Genomic DNA, 14,546 nt, shown 5'->3' on the forward strand with positions numbered 1-14,546 from the left:
CAGAACTTTTGTTCATCATTGCTAATAGCCATAGGCAGACCCTTTTCTTTCTCCTCCCTGCGTTTTACCTAAGGGAGTGACTGCAGCCACCTCTCACGATAGCAAATTCCAATAAACTTAATCTTGCATCATTGGAAGAAGTCCTTTTTTGGGCTTTGCCTGGCTCTCCTGCCACTGGATGGTCATCAATGCAGGGCGTGCGAGAGAGACACCTCTTCCTACCCACTTTCCACAGCAAGAGGGAAATTATTACCATGATGATTCTACTCCCACCCCTTGCCAACCCCTCACCCCCAAAAACCTGTCTGCTCTTGCACTTTGACATGTAGGGTGACCCAGTGTTAACAAGAATACAAAGCTGAAAATGAGTGAACTGCAGCTAAAATCTTTAGTGCATTTTTCACATGGTCCGGTCCTCATCTGAAGTCTGCAAAAAACAAAGCCGTGCTTCCTCTGCCCACCCCCCTAATATTCTTAAGAGGGTCTCTTCTCCAGTCTTCAGAGAGTGGCTGGAAGTCGGGAGGCAGAAAAAAGGTCCTCCTTTCCTTCCACTCTGCTGCTTTAATCTGCAATCTTAGCCGCAATACTGTGCCCAGAGCGCAGAAACTGCTCACGCTGATTAAATTCCCTGTCGCAAAATGTGCCTAGAAAAATGGGAGTTTTGAACGCTGGGGTGATCAGCTGGTGGCAGATTATGGGGTTAACCATGTGTGACTTCTGCAAGAAAGGTTTATTAAATTTCCACATCACCTAAATGGACTCGAGAAAGAACCTCAATGCAAGAGATGGACCTATAACATTCTAGAAGCTGGTCTTAAGCCCTAACAGTGAAACTGGCTCTTACATCAGGCCAAAATCCCATCTAGTCAAGCATCTTATTCTCACAATGGCCAACTAGATGCCTTTGGGAAGCCCGTTAGTAACGGTGGCCAACAGCCAGCTCCTTAAAGGTAGTTAACAGTATGTGCTCACATTTCATTCCATACAGTGCAGTTTACACAACAAAACAAGAATAAAAATATTTTATTAAAGCTAGAAATATCCATGCACACAAGGTAAACATTTTTGTTCAAGTTGTGCATGATAACCCTTAACAGCAAAGTCTTGCTTTTTTTAAAAAAAAAATCAATAAATATAAAAAAATAAATTAAAAATTGAAGTAATATGAAAGGAGAACAATTGTCAATAAGTCAAGAGTGCATTATAGGAACGGGGAGAAAGGGCAGCAGTTGGAAAAGATGAATAAATAGAGAGCAGGAAACACTGAGATGACTCTGTGGAGAGTCATTTTCGGTCATCCCTGGCACAACCACTTCAAAGCTGAAACTCGCAAATTCCAGAGGGGACTCTGCACAAGGCAGATCCAACCACGTTTGGCTTCTTAAAAAGGTAGAACAAAGGAAGAGCCCATCTGTGACTGAACAGAGCAACTGGTTCAGCGTCCAAAAAAGTTCAACAACGTTGCTGTGGCATGAGGAAACTCTCCCACCTCCCAAAATCCACAGAGTCTTAACCAGTTGAGGTTTGGGCTTTCAAATAGGTAAATAAATATGGCATTGGGCCTGCAGGTTTCTAGGAGACAAGATGGCAGAGCTGGCAATGGGATGAACAGCTCTAGGGATGCTTTGGTCTTCTGTGTTGCAGGGCTGTAAACAGAAGGGAGCCAGATGGCAGGAAGGGGTGGCACTAGGCGTCCAGAAGTCCCAGGATCTGTCCAAGCCAGGAGAGAGGAACGAGGAATGAAATGTGGCTTTTGGCAGATCCGCTTGGCGTCAGCATGTGGCACAGCCCAATGCCTCGTCTGAAAACTTCCAGCACCGCAGCGTTACTATTTCCAGCAGACAAGAGCAGTTATGAGGCCAGGCAATAAAACATGGAGCTATGCTGAGGAAGCACAGTGGAAAGCAGACACCCGACTCCTTCTTTGGCAGTCGGCATCCTTGGTGAGAGAGGTTCTCCTGAATTCTCCACTTCAAGTATGTATCAGGAAGTACAACGGCCCAATGGTTCTTGGCCTGGCCACTGGGGAGCTGAATTTGGGCAAGGATACAAAGCAAGATCTGTCCACCTTAGATTGGAATGCCAATGGTGCTGACCTGTTCCTTCAATCCCATGAGGCTGTAGGCAATGCGCTTTTGGTGTCCTGGCAGGCGTACCCCAATTCTCTTGATATCCCTGGGAATGGGAAGAAAACATATGTGACCAGGTTAGTGGGGAATATTGTGAAATTCGGAGTGTAAAGGTGGGGTAAACCTGTATTCCTTTAACTCCCACCAGCATAATTTGACATTCAGTATCTCCATCTTTCTTGTAGAGGTATCATTAAAAAGAAACCGAGGTCGCTCACTGCAAGACATATGAAGCCACAGCTTCAATATCACACAAAGGTTCCCGTGCTGAGGAGGTGTGGACTCCCCTTGCCATGATCCAAGGAGGCTGGGCACCCGTCTGCTTTTAACGAGCCACTCCTCGTTTTCCTGGCCTCATAAAGTGGCTTAATTATAGGGTGCAGTCTTGAATCAGCCTCTCCCAAGAGAGAGGGGAGAACAACAAGAGAGAGCAACAAGAAGATGTGTAACCCCCCACCCCGACACAATGGAAAGATGAATTTATGATCAAAATACAGGAGAGAAACTGAAGTATATAGGAACAGAAAGTCGCCTTCATATGAACGAAAGGCAAATGGGTTAGGGATATCCCCTGCCTGAAACCCTGGAGAGCTGCTGCCAGTCAGTGTAGACAATACTGAGCTAGATGGTCCAATGTTCTGACTCAGTATAAGGTAGCTTCCTAAATTATCGAGAAAGGTGTGCTTTACTCCAGGTGTTTTGCACCTATGCTCTTTCTACTAGAGGATTCTAACAGTGAAGTCATGTGACAAAAGAAGGGAGCTCTCTCCTCTCTAGAAATCAAAGCAGAAAGCAGCCTCATTCTCCGCTGTGAACTGGGAAGGGGTCAAGTGGACCATGACGTTCACAGCCTACTGAGTTGACTTTTCACAGAGGAGCCTGAACTCCAGCTACCTCCTCTCTCAGGAGGGGAACAAAGGCTTCAGAAGAAAGACCATGGAGGGGGGAAAACAGGAGAAGCATTCTCGGCAGGCATGGGGATGAAAAACTGGAGGAAGAGTGGAAGTTGCCACACTCACTCATTGGTCATCTGCACCACCTTCTCAATGACATTGTACCCAGCGCCCACGAAGTGCTCTGTATACTGGTGCATTTTGATGGATTCCAGCCACTCGGCCACAGTTCGGAAAGGGATCCCTTCTGAGCCACTGGTGCTGGGTAGGCGAATGGAGATCCTTCAAAGACAAAAAAAAAAGGGACCCCGGCTCTTTAAAGTTCGGTCTTGTCTAAGGGAGCCCAAGTGGATGGAGAGAATTCTTGGGAGGCTTATGGGCTGGGAATTTTTTTCCCCTTCCTGGCACTGTTCCTACATGCTTCCATCTCAAAGGACTGGAGAGGGGAAGGGGATGTTCAGAGACAACAGTTCCCAACCCGTATCTAGGGATTCTGAGAGCAGGAGGCCCAGAAGACAGGCACGTACCGAGGGTCAAACTCAGCCAAAGTCTTGAGTGATTCAGGAGCACGGATGAGCTTGTCCAAGATGCTAACAATATCATTGAATTTGGGTCTGTGACTCCTCTCCTGTTGCCAGCACCTCATCATCAGCTGGTAGATGGCAGAAGGACAGTCCATGGGTGCTGGGAGCCGAAAGCCTTCATTAATTGCTTTCATCACCTGTTTGGGAAGGTAGAGCATTGGCAAAGTGAACAACAGTGAAGGGGTTTCAGCTTGGAAAGACCACCCATCCTAGCATAAAAACCAGCATCCAAGGCAGGCAGGATTGCAAGCCCACCCCTAGCCTTGCAGACATAAACTTTGAGGAACCCAAGCAATAAGCACCCTTTTATGTAACTTCAGTCAGAACGAATGGATGAATGTCTGGGCAAAACTCATGATGCAATTTACCTTGTAAGACTGAGCCCATGTTGGGGGCAAAGACATTTCCACACACAACTAGGGTGGGATGTGGAGGGGGTGTGCCTCGTATTGCTTCATTTAAAAAATGGACCTCAAGACAGAACTCCATTAGCATTCTGGAACTGGGACTGTATCTATTAGATTCAGGTAGGTACCGGTAGCTGTGTTGGTCTTATGCAGTCGAAATATATAAAGTATATATAAATTGTCCAGTAGCACCTTAGAGACCAACTGGACACTGGTACCAGAGCCTGCAATAAACCCAGATGCCAACTTTGCTGCCACATACACCCAGACAACACCATCACTGGACCCAACAACATCAAACATACCATCTCAGGCCTATTTAATTGCTCATCTTCTAACATTGTGTATGCCATCAAATGTTTGCAGTGCCCTTCAGCTCTCTATATATTGGACAAACAGGCCAAACCCTACACCAAAGGATAAATGGACATAAATCTGACATCAGGAATCACAAGACAGAGAAGCCAGTAGGAGAACACTTCAATCTCCCAGGACATCCAACACAGGATCTCAAAGCAGCTGTCTTATTACAAAAGAATTTCAGAAACAGACTTGAAAGAGAAGTTGCTGAATTACAGCTTATCACTGAACTGAAAACTGGAGAGACCTGGTCTTAATAGAGATATTGGATTCCTGTCTCATTAAATATGCTAATCATGTGCATATTATCCCTTGCTTTTTCCTGTAGGACTAATTCCAGTCGTTAACAGTTGTCAACAGGTTTACCATACCCATTGAGTCAATCACCCATCTCCTACTGCCCTCCTAAGAAAAACCCCACCCTCCCACTATATATAAGGGTCTGGTGACTTCTGTTTCAGTGTATCTGAAGAAGTGTGCACACGAAAGCTTATACCAAGAACAAACTTAGTTGGTCTCTAAGGTGCTACTGGACAATTTTTTTATTTTTTTATATATTTCGACTGTGTCTCCTAGAATTAGCTTTCTTCTCCATTAGCCAGAAAACTCCAAACACAAGGGATCCAACAGTAATCTGGTCACCAGTACGGGCACCACTTGCCCCTTAGTTAGCACCCACACAAGGACATCCAATAGCTTACCTCGTGGTTGGAGAGCTCCCAGTAAGGCCGTTCACCATAGGACATCACCTCCCACATCACTATTCCGTAGCTCCAGACATCACTAGCCGAGGTGAACTTGCGATGAGAGATAGCCTCTGGTGCCGTCCACCGGATTGGGATTTTCCCACCCTGCAAGGGACAATCACACCGAAACCGTCAGAACCTCTGGCTCCCAAGGCACTCACTGATTTGGGGGAGAAAACATCTTCAAATTCCCAGGCTCTCTAAATATGTGCTTTCCTCCGTTCAGGCAATTTCTGAAGTTCCTGATAGAAAAGCAAGGTCTCAAGTTTTAGCCAAGTGGCAGATGTTGATGACTAGAAGTCAAATCCTTCCGGAACCAGGGCAGAGACCTTAGCCAGCAGTCATGGGAAACAAACCTTCCTTCCTTCCTTCCTCTTCTTTCTTCAGGTGTTCCTAGAGCCTGGATTAATTCCCACTGGCTCCCTGTTATACTGAGCTGTAAAGCAGACTTCCTGCTACTGGTCACACACATTCCATTGATCATCCACCACCAGCATGTTAGAAGTTCCTTCCTCCCGTTTGGACCCCCTATACCCCACCTTTCTGGCTTCCCTATTTCTTACTCCTATACTATGGGCAGCTCCTCCAGATGTCAGCCCTGGCTCTCATATTGCTGGCGAAGATGCATCCCCTTTCCCACCCGTTGCAGCTTCCTTGGCAATGGTGGGACAAAACCGTAACTTAACATGACGGGACAGCAGCCATTTTCACTCACGCTTGTAGTGTAGGTGGCGTCAGGGTCATCCTCCAGGACGCGGGAGAGACCAAAGTCAGAGACTTTGCAGACGAGCTGGCTGTCGACAAGGATGTTGCGGGCAGCCAAATCCCGGTGGACATAATTCATGCTGGCCAAGTACTTCATACCAGAGGCAATACCCCTCAACATGCCCACCAGCTGAATAACACAGAATTCCCCATCTTTTTCCTGTTGAGGCAAAAAGGGAAGGAATTAGGACCAACTATGCAAGCTAAGGGGGACGCGGGTGGCGCTGTGGTCTAAACCACAGAGCCTAGGGCTTGCCGATCAGAAGGTCGGCGGTTTGAATCCCCGCAACGGGGGTGAGCTCCCATTGTTCGGTCCCAGCTCCTGCCAACCTAGCAGTTCGAAAGCACGTCAAAGTGCAAGTAGATAAATAGGTACTACTCCGGCGGGAAGGTAAACAGCGTTTCCGTGTGCTGCTCTGGTTTGCCAGAAGCGGCTTAGTCATGTTGGCCACATGACCCGGAAGCGACTGGACTTAACTGTCAGGGGTAAAGGTAAAGGGACCCCTGACCATTAGGTCCAGTCGTGACCGACTCTGGGGTTGCGGCGCTCATCTCGCGTTATTGGCCAAGGGAGCCGGCGTACAACTTCCGGCGTACCTTTACCTTTATGCAAGCTAAATGCTAGCTTCTCAAGCAGAAGCTTTATTCCTGTTGACTTAAAATATGTACATGCTGCCTTTAAGAATAAAGGCTCTTCCAATCCATAAAACCCCATTATGTTGGAGGCAGTATGCTTCAGAGTGTCAGAAACTGCAGGGGGGGTGGGGGGGTGAGTGCCATTGCTGTCAGGTTCTGCTTTAGCGCTTCCTGTAATGGGCATCTGGCTGGCCACATTGCAAACAGGATGCTGAACTAGATGGGCCAGTGGCCTGATCCAACAGACTCTTCTCACTCACAGTATCCATGAGAAGGAAGCCAGCGATGAACAGAATAATACTTACCCGCAGAAATTTATCAAGGGCACCATTCTCCATGTACTCTGTGATGATCATGAACGGCTTATCTGGAAAGAGAAAGAGAGAGAGAATTGGCTTATGAGATCCAAGTAGATTCCAAACTCTGATGCAAGTTGCACAGGAGTTTGGTATCTTGGAACTGCCCCAGCAGAAAGAGGTAGCTTGGAACAGGAACCCAGTATCAAGGTAGCTTGGAACAGGAACCCAGTATCAGCCACCAAGGTCCTTAAATCCTATCTAGGGATTCTTACATTTGGAGACAACTCCCTCTAGGCGGATGATGTTGTGGTGGTTAAACTGGCCCATGATGCTCGCCTCGCTCAGGAAGTCGATGCGTTGCTTCTCTGTGTAGCCAGTTTTCAACGTCTTGATGGCCACCGGGATCTCCTTCTTGCTGTTCTTCAGGGTTCCCTTGTAGACTTCCCCAAACTCACCTGGCAAAAAAGAAAAAAAAGTGGAAGTGTTTAATACTCTTTTCAAATAACTACAGGGTGGATGAGTAGGGGCAGCTTCAACCTGAAGATCGAAGTTAGCATTACTATTTCCCTTTCCGAAAGCTCCTTCTGAAACTAGCCTTGACTGCAAGGGGAGAAGACACACGCTCTCCACCTCCATCAGCCAACTGCATTGTGCAAGGTGGATGGAAGGCACCCTACCTGCCCCTATGACTTTCTGCCGGGAGATGCACGAAGGATGAATCTCAGTTGTGAACTTCAGGACTGCCTGATTGGGGTCTTCATAGGTGTGGGGATCCACATACGTCTTCAGAGGCTTGAGCTGGTCTGTGGGGCGAAGAGGAACAACACAGTTAAGGGGAGCTCTTGGCAGAGGCTGTTATGAAGCAGTTCCATGCCTAAACTCTCTGCTTTTCAAGCATTGCCCACTGCCAAGTTAGTCTGTGATCCAGCAATGGAGCAGAGGGTGGAGAAAAGACGGCCAGTTCAGCCACAGCCTGCTAGGATGAGTTTCAACCAAACACTTAATTTGCAAGATGGGCGAGGTGAGAAGCAGGCAGGAAATTCCGGGTTAAATTCAAAAGCACGATGAAACTAGCTACTCATCTCAAGTCCCCCCACCAATGCTCTTCTTCCCTCTCCCTCCATTTGTTAACTTACTATCAGTTTGAGTTCGCTTTTGCAAATAGGTAGAGATTCTTTCACTCTTTAGGATGTATGGTATTATTTGCTCCCTACTTAAATTGTTCTGTCTGAAACAGCATGTACGTATTCTGTCATTTTCACCGTGTGTAATAAAGTAAGCCGTCTTTGTTAATGTGCCTCTCAATAATCTTAATGTAAAAATGATTTGTTTGCCTCTAAAAATTACTGGGTTGCCTGGTCTGGCATTTAAGAGGTCTTTTGGGATTGCCAGCAGAGAATAAAATTCAGTATCGGGTGTCAGGAGTTTTATTTAGGCAGGAATAGAGGCAAACGCATTCCTAAAGGTACGCATGCTATAACTCTAGCAAAAGACCCCAAACCTCTTGTTGGTTTGTGTGTGTGCGAATACATGTGAGTGCTGGACATGCATGCCGGTTCAGACACAGTAAATGCACCCCTTTAACAGTAAATGCTCACTCTCAAGGTCTAAACAGCCTGTATTTTTTTTTTTTGCCCTTTTCTGTTCTGCATGATATTTCAGATCCAGCAAATCCCACCTCCTGCACTGCCATGGCCAGTGACCATTACTCACCAGACTTGGAGAAATAAACATCCTCTGGTGTCTGCCGGGCCCTTGAGTTCTTTTTCCTAAACGACAACAATAAGGGTTTTCTTGAGTGATCCTGTGAGGCAATCCAATCTGCGCCTTCTCCCACAGAATACCTTATCCACTAGACACAAACCTCCCTGCATCAAACCTTGTAACCTCTGTCCCATTCCTTCTCAAAGGCCTTTTAACTTATTTTTTGTGTCAAGGCACTAATGTACCTTTGCCACTGCCTTCCACTGATTTCTGGGAAATATGCTTGATCAATTCAGGTTCTTCAGTCTCACTCCCAAAGGTTCTGCCCTCCCTAATTTTGGCACATTGCACCAATGCAATGGACATGCAAGCAGGCCTACGAATGCAAAATTGCAAATTCATGACTTAAAAATACAGCCCAGAGGAGAGAGCACATGGGGCTGGTATAAGGGCACCACGACTCAGCAGCATGTTTCTCTCCCTCTTTCACTTTTGATGGTTTATCTTAAAGAGTTTAAAAACACAAAAAGGAATAAACCAGGAGGGGAATCTCCAAAGCCCAGCATGTTGAGCCTGGTTTGACTGTGGCATCAGATGGATGCTGGTGTTGCTAGACATGGAGTGCTGTATTTGCATGTGCTAATGGAAGATCCATTGGAACTCCCTGCTCCAGTTTTCTTTTTTTTAACTGCTTCTGAAAAAGGAAAACCCCCAAAAGGAAAAGGCCAGACAGTTTGCCATCTGGCAAAAATGCTCACTTGCTGCAAACCATTTCTCTGAAAACTGAAGGCACTTGGGAGAAGCGTACACTCATTCCACTTTTGCCTCTGGAAAAATAGATTATGGAATCATTTTTTTTAAAAAAACAAAAAACCCTGCAAAGCCTGCTAGACTGGAGGTGACAGGTTGCTGTAAGTTGCCTGTTTGCACGCCGTGGGAAGCAAAGGAACAGTTGGCATCCAGCTCTCCTAAAAGCCATTGTTGCCCCCGCTGCCTTAAACAAACAGAATTAAAAAAAAATCAAAGCACATGCCTTCGGCGAATGAGCACGACAATCAGCCCCACCACCACGACCGTGACAACGAAGCCAGCAATAGAACCCCCAATAACTGCAGCGGTGTTTGTGCCATCAGAACCTGTGGGGTGCAGAGAAGAGAAAGGTGGTGGTTAGGAAAACATTGCTATCTGAAAACAGATTGCCTCCCTCCCTCTCTCTCTCTCTCTCTCTCTCTCTCTCTCTCTCTCTCTCTCTCTCTCTCTCTCTCTCTCTGTGTGTGTGTGTGTGTGTGTAGTTTTTGTTGTTTACATGGCACTTTGCAAATGTGTGTTTCTCTTCTGGTGACTTTGCTCCAGTTCTGCCCCCGCCCCAAAATTTACTTTCCCTGCTTCGGCATTAACTAGAGGAGCTTTGCCCCTCCCCCCCAAAAAAACTCACGTTCATCAAGCGTCTCGAACTCGTGCTCCATGCTGTTGGTTCCCTGACCCTCCTGGGTCAGCGCTTGGACGCTCACCAAGTACTTGGTCCCAGGGGTGAGCTTAGGAAGGGTCACAGAGCTCCCTTCGCAGCGCAGTACCGAGTAGCTGTTCTCATCCTTCTGCAAGGAAAGGAACACACAAAAACTCACATGGCTCAGTTTCTCCCTGTGAAATGGGCTGGGGAATTTTTTTGGGGTGTGTGTGTGGTTTGCTCAAAGTTAAGAGCAGAGAAGTACCAAGGAGAGACAGATACCTTCTTCTTGTAAGTGACCTGGTACTTCCAGACATGACTTTGCTGCCGGGGTGGGACAGTCCAGGAAAGGCTTAGGCTGGTTGTGGTGCGGCCATCCATGGTCACAGATGTCACTCGGGGAGGTTCTGAGCATGGGGAAGGAGGAGAAAGAGTCTGGGTTGCTGCAGTGGATGGATTGCACCCTCCCCAGCCAAAACCATTTGCTCCAGTCACCAGCCAGCCAGTAGCCCCAGATCCATATAGAATTTGCAAACTCTTAAAGCCTCATTTGTAATGAGGCGTCTTATGACTTCAAGAGTTTGTTCAAATTACATTCGCAGAAACGATGAATACCCAGGTCCAAAATAAAGCCCAACAGACAAACCACATGACCCCACTTTGCACAGTTGCCTTCATAACAAGGGTGTGGCCAAGTGCTTACGGCAAATGGCACAAATTAGCATGAAATTAGCATATGCTAATCTATACATATAGTTTCAAATTTAGACAGGCAATTTTGTGTGGTGTTGTTGTTGTTGTGTGTGTGTGTTTAGCTTTTACTAACATGGCTTAAGCTCTGAGCTAAAACTATTTTCTAGATGCAGTACACTCTATGGACTGGGCCCTCTGTACCGCTTGCAACCTCTTGGCTGCTTTATGTGCATATTAAAACTAAAACTAAACTTGCTCAACAACTGAACACTGCTACCTTTATCTAAAACACACACAGCTGTCTCCTCCTCTGTCCCATCCAGCTATCCGAAGAGCCTCTGGGCAAATTTGGATGGTGCACTGGGCTCTGCAGGATCCTGTAAGGAGGTGGGTTTTTTTTGTTTTTTGTTTTGGTAAAACGAAGCTTTAAAAGGCAGTGGTGGTTGGGAAACCTAACACAAAACACCCAGGGCTCAGCTCTTCTGGGCAATCCCTAGTCACATCCTTAGCAGCCAAGAAGTTTCTTTGCTGTGGCTGTCGTATGAAAAAAAAGGCCAACATGTTCAAGAACCAAGGAATGCCTCTTGCGCAGTGGCATCGATTGCAAGAACAGCCATGTTGGATCAGACCACATTTTGCCCCAACAGCACCCGCCATATGCTTCCGGAAAGCAGCGCCGGAAGGCAACAGCTCTGAGGACAATGATTTGTGCACTCTATGGTATGAAATGCCATTGGCCTGCACATCTGCATCGTTTTCCCTCGGCTGTGACGTTGGGCCCCCTTACCCGTCTGGTTGACGCTGATGCTGGTGACGCCGTAGCTGCGCCGTGGGCTGAAGGAGGACACTCCGTTCTGGGCCTCTACCGTGAAGGTGTAGTTAACGTGTGGCTCCAAATCGCTGATGGTCAGGGAAGTGCCGGCCATGTTGTGAGGGTTTTCTGAATACCGGAGTGTGGCGTCGCAGGGGCGGCACTCTCCTGACTCCGGCCAGCACTGCTCACATGACACGCTGTATGTGATGTCCTTGCGGCCACCTGTGTCCCGAGGTGAGGACCAGCGTAGTTGAACCTTGGCACCCAAGCCTATGGCTGTGACACCATGGGGAGCAGAAGGGGGTCCTGTGAACGGAGAACAAAAAAAGGGCCTAATTAACGGGTCTCTTTGATGCAGGGCAGAAGACCACTCCCCACTTAGCCCAGCAACTCAGCACTCCTAGGCCTTCACTTCCAACTTTTGGCTCTTTCTCTGGTACTATCCTCCATCCCTCTCTCCTCACTCTGGCCTTCTCTCCATCTCAGGTATCTATCCCATCCCTCACCAAATATTGTCCACGAGGAATCTTGCATTGCGCAGGAGCGAGCCTGCTGCTTTTCTCACTTCCTGCCTTCCCTCCTGTGACTGACACAAACTGATTAAAACAGCAATAGCTTATCCAAGGTTGCTTGGTTTCATTAAATACTTGCAAACTGCCTCTGGACATTGATGAATCTCCAAGCGGATAGCCGTCAACACAGCAAGTCTTTACCATTTCCTGGGACCCGGGGCAATTGTACCGCTTAGATCTCTCACTTACTAGTGCATGACAGGGAAACAGGATCAGCCGGAGCCCGAAAATAGCCTTCCTCACAAGGGCACGAGGTGGAACCTTCAGAAGATGGCAAGGTGTGCAAGGGACATTTTGAGCAGGCGTTGTTGGAGATGTCCTCTTTGAAGAACCCAGGTGGGCAAGCTGCAAAGAAGAGAAAAGAAGGGTTGGGTTAGTCCTCCCGGGGATCCTAACCACGGCCCACGGCAGACAACAGATAAAAGAGATGACTTTTATCAGAAAGACCAGAGTTCAAATCAAACCACCTAGCCACCGTTTGATCTCTTCGCCTCAGTTCCCCGTGTGTTCAGTGGGAATGATAGTTTCACAAGAACTTAAGAAAAAGGTTAATCCAAAGATCACTAAGCACTTTAGTTTTCAAAGAATACTTGGCACAAGAGGAGAGACACACTCAGGTCCTTTTAATCTGTTCAATGGAAATGAAAACACACTCCAAGCTGACATGTGCATCAATTGGAGCACCTCTACCACTGCTTCTTCTTCAGGTTTCCAGTGTGCCTGTGCATGCATCACGGTGAACACACATTACAGGGGAGGGTGGAAGGATGTGCAGAGGAAAGCCCCAGCCTATCTATGCCTATGCCTAAGACAAGCAACTCTTACTTATTTCCTGCATGAGTAAACTCTTCCATAGGAACTCAGTTTGCTCCTCAAAATCCCCCTGGAATCACGTCACTTCCTTGAGGGATCTACAAAGGAAGAGCTCTTTAGAAGCCTCCGGTTCCCGTTTGGAAAGCACTCAATGCGGCCCGACTTACAGCTTTGCCTCAAGTCAGCAGCCGGCATGAGGACTCCTTTCTTGCAAGCAACAGCCCTCTATGAGCACTGCTACCAGGATCACACCAATGCAGTGGACCTCAGGCAGAGGCTCCATTCCATTCAATGCAGAGAAACTATTTTTCAAAAGACTGCCTATTCAAAAATCTTCCTGTGAACCAGACAGTGATAGAAGCGTCTTTGTGCCTGGAGAAAATGCCAGGGTCTTCTCAATGGAACTCTGTACCATCCTGTCTGGTCACAACAGCCCCTGATGCCGAGAGGGAGATAATGTCCCAGGCTGGGTTGGAGTGGGGAGAATCCTTTCCCGAATCTGACGGGCCATAACTGAGGCTCCACAAAATACCATTTGGTTAACTGTCCCCCTAAACATAGCAAATCTTAGCTATTTGAAATGCTTTCCTGCATTTTCAAACTTCTGCCCCAGATGGAACTTTACTTACACTCAAGAGGTTGTTGTTGTTTTATTTAAAAAAGAAACACGCACGCAAGCACGCACACACCCGGGTTGTTAAATGGAAAAGAGGGTCTGGTTCTTGAAAGCTGCCTCTCCAGAAACAGCATGCCCAGTCTTAACCTCTTTCAATATCTTGTGTGTGTGGTCTGCGATCTCTCAGTTTGCTTAGAAACAAAAGTGCAGGCTGTAAAACTGTCATGCTACCAAAGGCAGGAGTGTGTGTGTGTGTGTGTGTGTGTGTGTGTGTGTGTGTGTGTGTTCAGGGCTGGTGCCCAAAGCAAGGAGAAAAGGGTGCTTAGGTGATTATGGTGGGGAATTCAGCTCCCCCCAAAAAAGGATTTCCAATAAGACAGTGTCAAACACCATAGATCTGCATACGGCCTCTTCTTTCCTCACAGAGGAGCTGTTCAGTCCTGTTTTAATTTTGGCTGATTTTTCCTAAGCCTTTCCTAGCTTTACAATATTCTTTTTCAGGTGTGATTATCAGAACTGCAAGTGCTATCACACCACCAATTTGAAGAATGGTATTATGATGTTGGCACTTTTCTTTTCAATCCTCTTCCTAATGAATCCCAACATGGAATTCACTTTTTTCACTCTCTCTTTCCTGACCGTTCACTCCTCGTTCAGACCCTATTAGTGTGTGCGTGAAACGATGATCTCTTTTGCCTCAATGCTTACGTTGAATTGTATTTCATAGAATTGCAGAGTTGGAAGGGACCCTAAGGGTCATCTAGCCCAACCCCCTGCAATGCAGGTATCTCAACTAAAGCATCCATGACAGATGGCCATCCAACCTCTGCTTAAAAGCCTCCAAGGAAGGAGAGGCCCCCACCTCTCATGGGAGTCTATTCCACTACCAAACAGCTCTTACTGCCAGAAAGTACTTCCTGATGTTTAGTCAGAATCTCCTTTCTTGTAACTTGAAGCCCTTGGTTCAAATCCTACCCTCCAGAGCAGAAGAAAACAAGCCTCCTCCATCTTCCATGCGACAGCCCCTTAGATATTTGAAGACGGCTATCCTATCTCTTCCCAGTCTCC

General features: G+C 47.1%; 1 protein-coding gene across 5 annotated transcripts in view; it reads right to left on the reverse strand.

Annotated features, from left to right (window-relative positions):
• Positions 1 to 711: 711 nt before the first annotated feature.
• The window catches only part of EPHA2 (EPH receptor A2), a 33,119-nt gene continuing 19,284 nt past the window's right edge, over positions 712 to 14,546 (reverse strand). Inside the window, exons 4-17 of one of the 5 annotated variants that reach the window (XM_035118377.2) lie at positions 12,239 to 12,394; positions 11,451 to 11,783; positions 10,253 to 10,377; positions 9,959 to 10,118; positions 9,557 to 9,659; positions 8,533 to 8,588; positions 7,497 to 7,622; positions 7,092 to 7,274; positions 6,826 to 6,887; positions 5,835 to 6,044; positions 5,075 to 5,224; positions 3,550 to 3,743; positions 3,149 to 3,304; positions 712 to 2,175 (exon numbers count right to left, since the gene is read on the reverse strand). In XM_035118377.2, the coding sequence (XP_034974268.1) occupies positions 2,070 to 2,175; positions 3,149 to 3,304; positions 3,550 to 3,743; positions 5,075 to 5,224; positions 5,835 to 6,044; positions 6,826 to 6,887; positions 7,092 to 7,274; positions 7,497 to 7,622; positions 8,533 to 8,588; positions 9,557 to 9,659; positions 9,959 to 10,118; positions 10,253 to 10,377; positions 11,451 to 11,783; positions 12,239 to 12,394 (2,120 nt within the window). In that variant the 3' untranslated portion in view covers positions 712 to 2,069. Of the gene's footprint in view, positions 3,305 to 3,549; positions 3,744 to 5,074; positions 5,225 to 5,834; positions 6,045 to 6,825; positions 6,888 to 7,091; positions 7,623 to 8,532; positions 8,589 to 9,556; positions 9,660 to 9,958; positions 10,119 to 10,252; positions 10,378 to 11,450; positions 11,784 to 12,238; positions 12,395 to 14,546 lie in introns of all 5 variants that reach the window. The other 4 variants (XM_035118378.2, XM_060276310.1, XM_060276312.1 and 1 more) reach the window with 4 other exon arrangements.

The sequence above is a fragment of the Zootoca vivipara genome, chromosome 6 (assembly GCF_963506605.1).
Source record: "Zootoca vivipara chromosome 6, rZooViv1.1, whole genome shotgun sequence".
Lineage (NCBI taxonomy): Eukaryota > Metazoa > Chordata > Lepidosauria > Squamata > Lacertidae > Zootoca > Zootoca vivipara.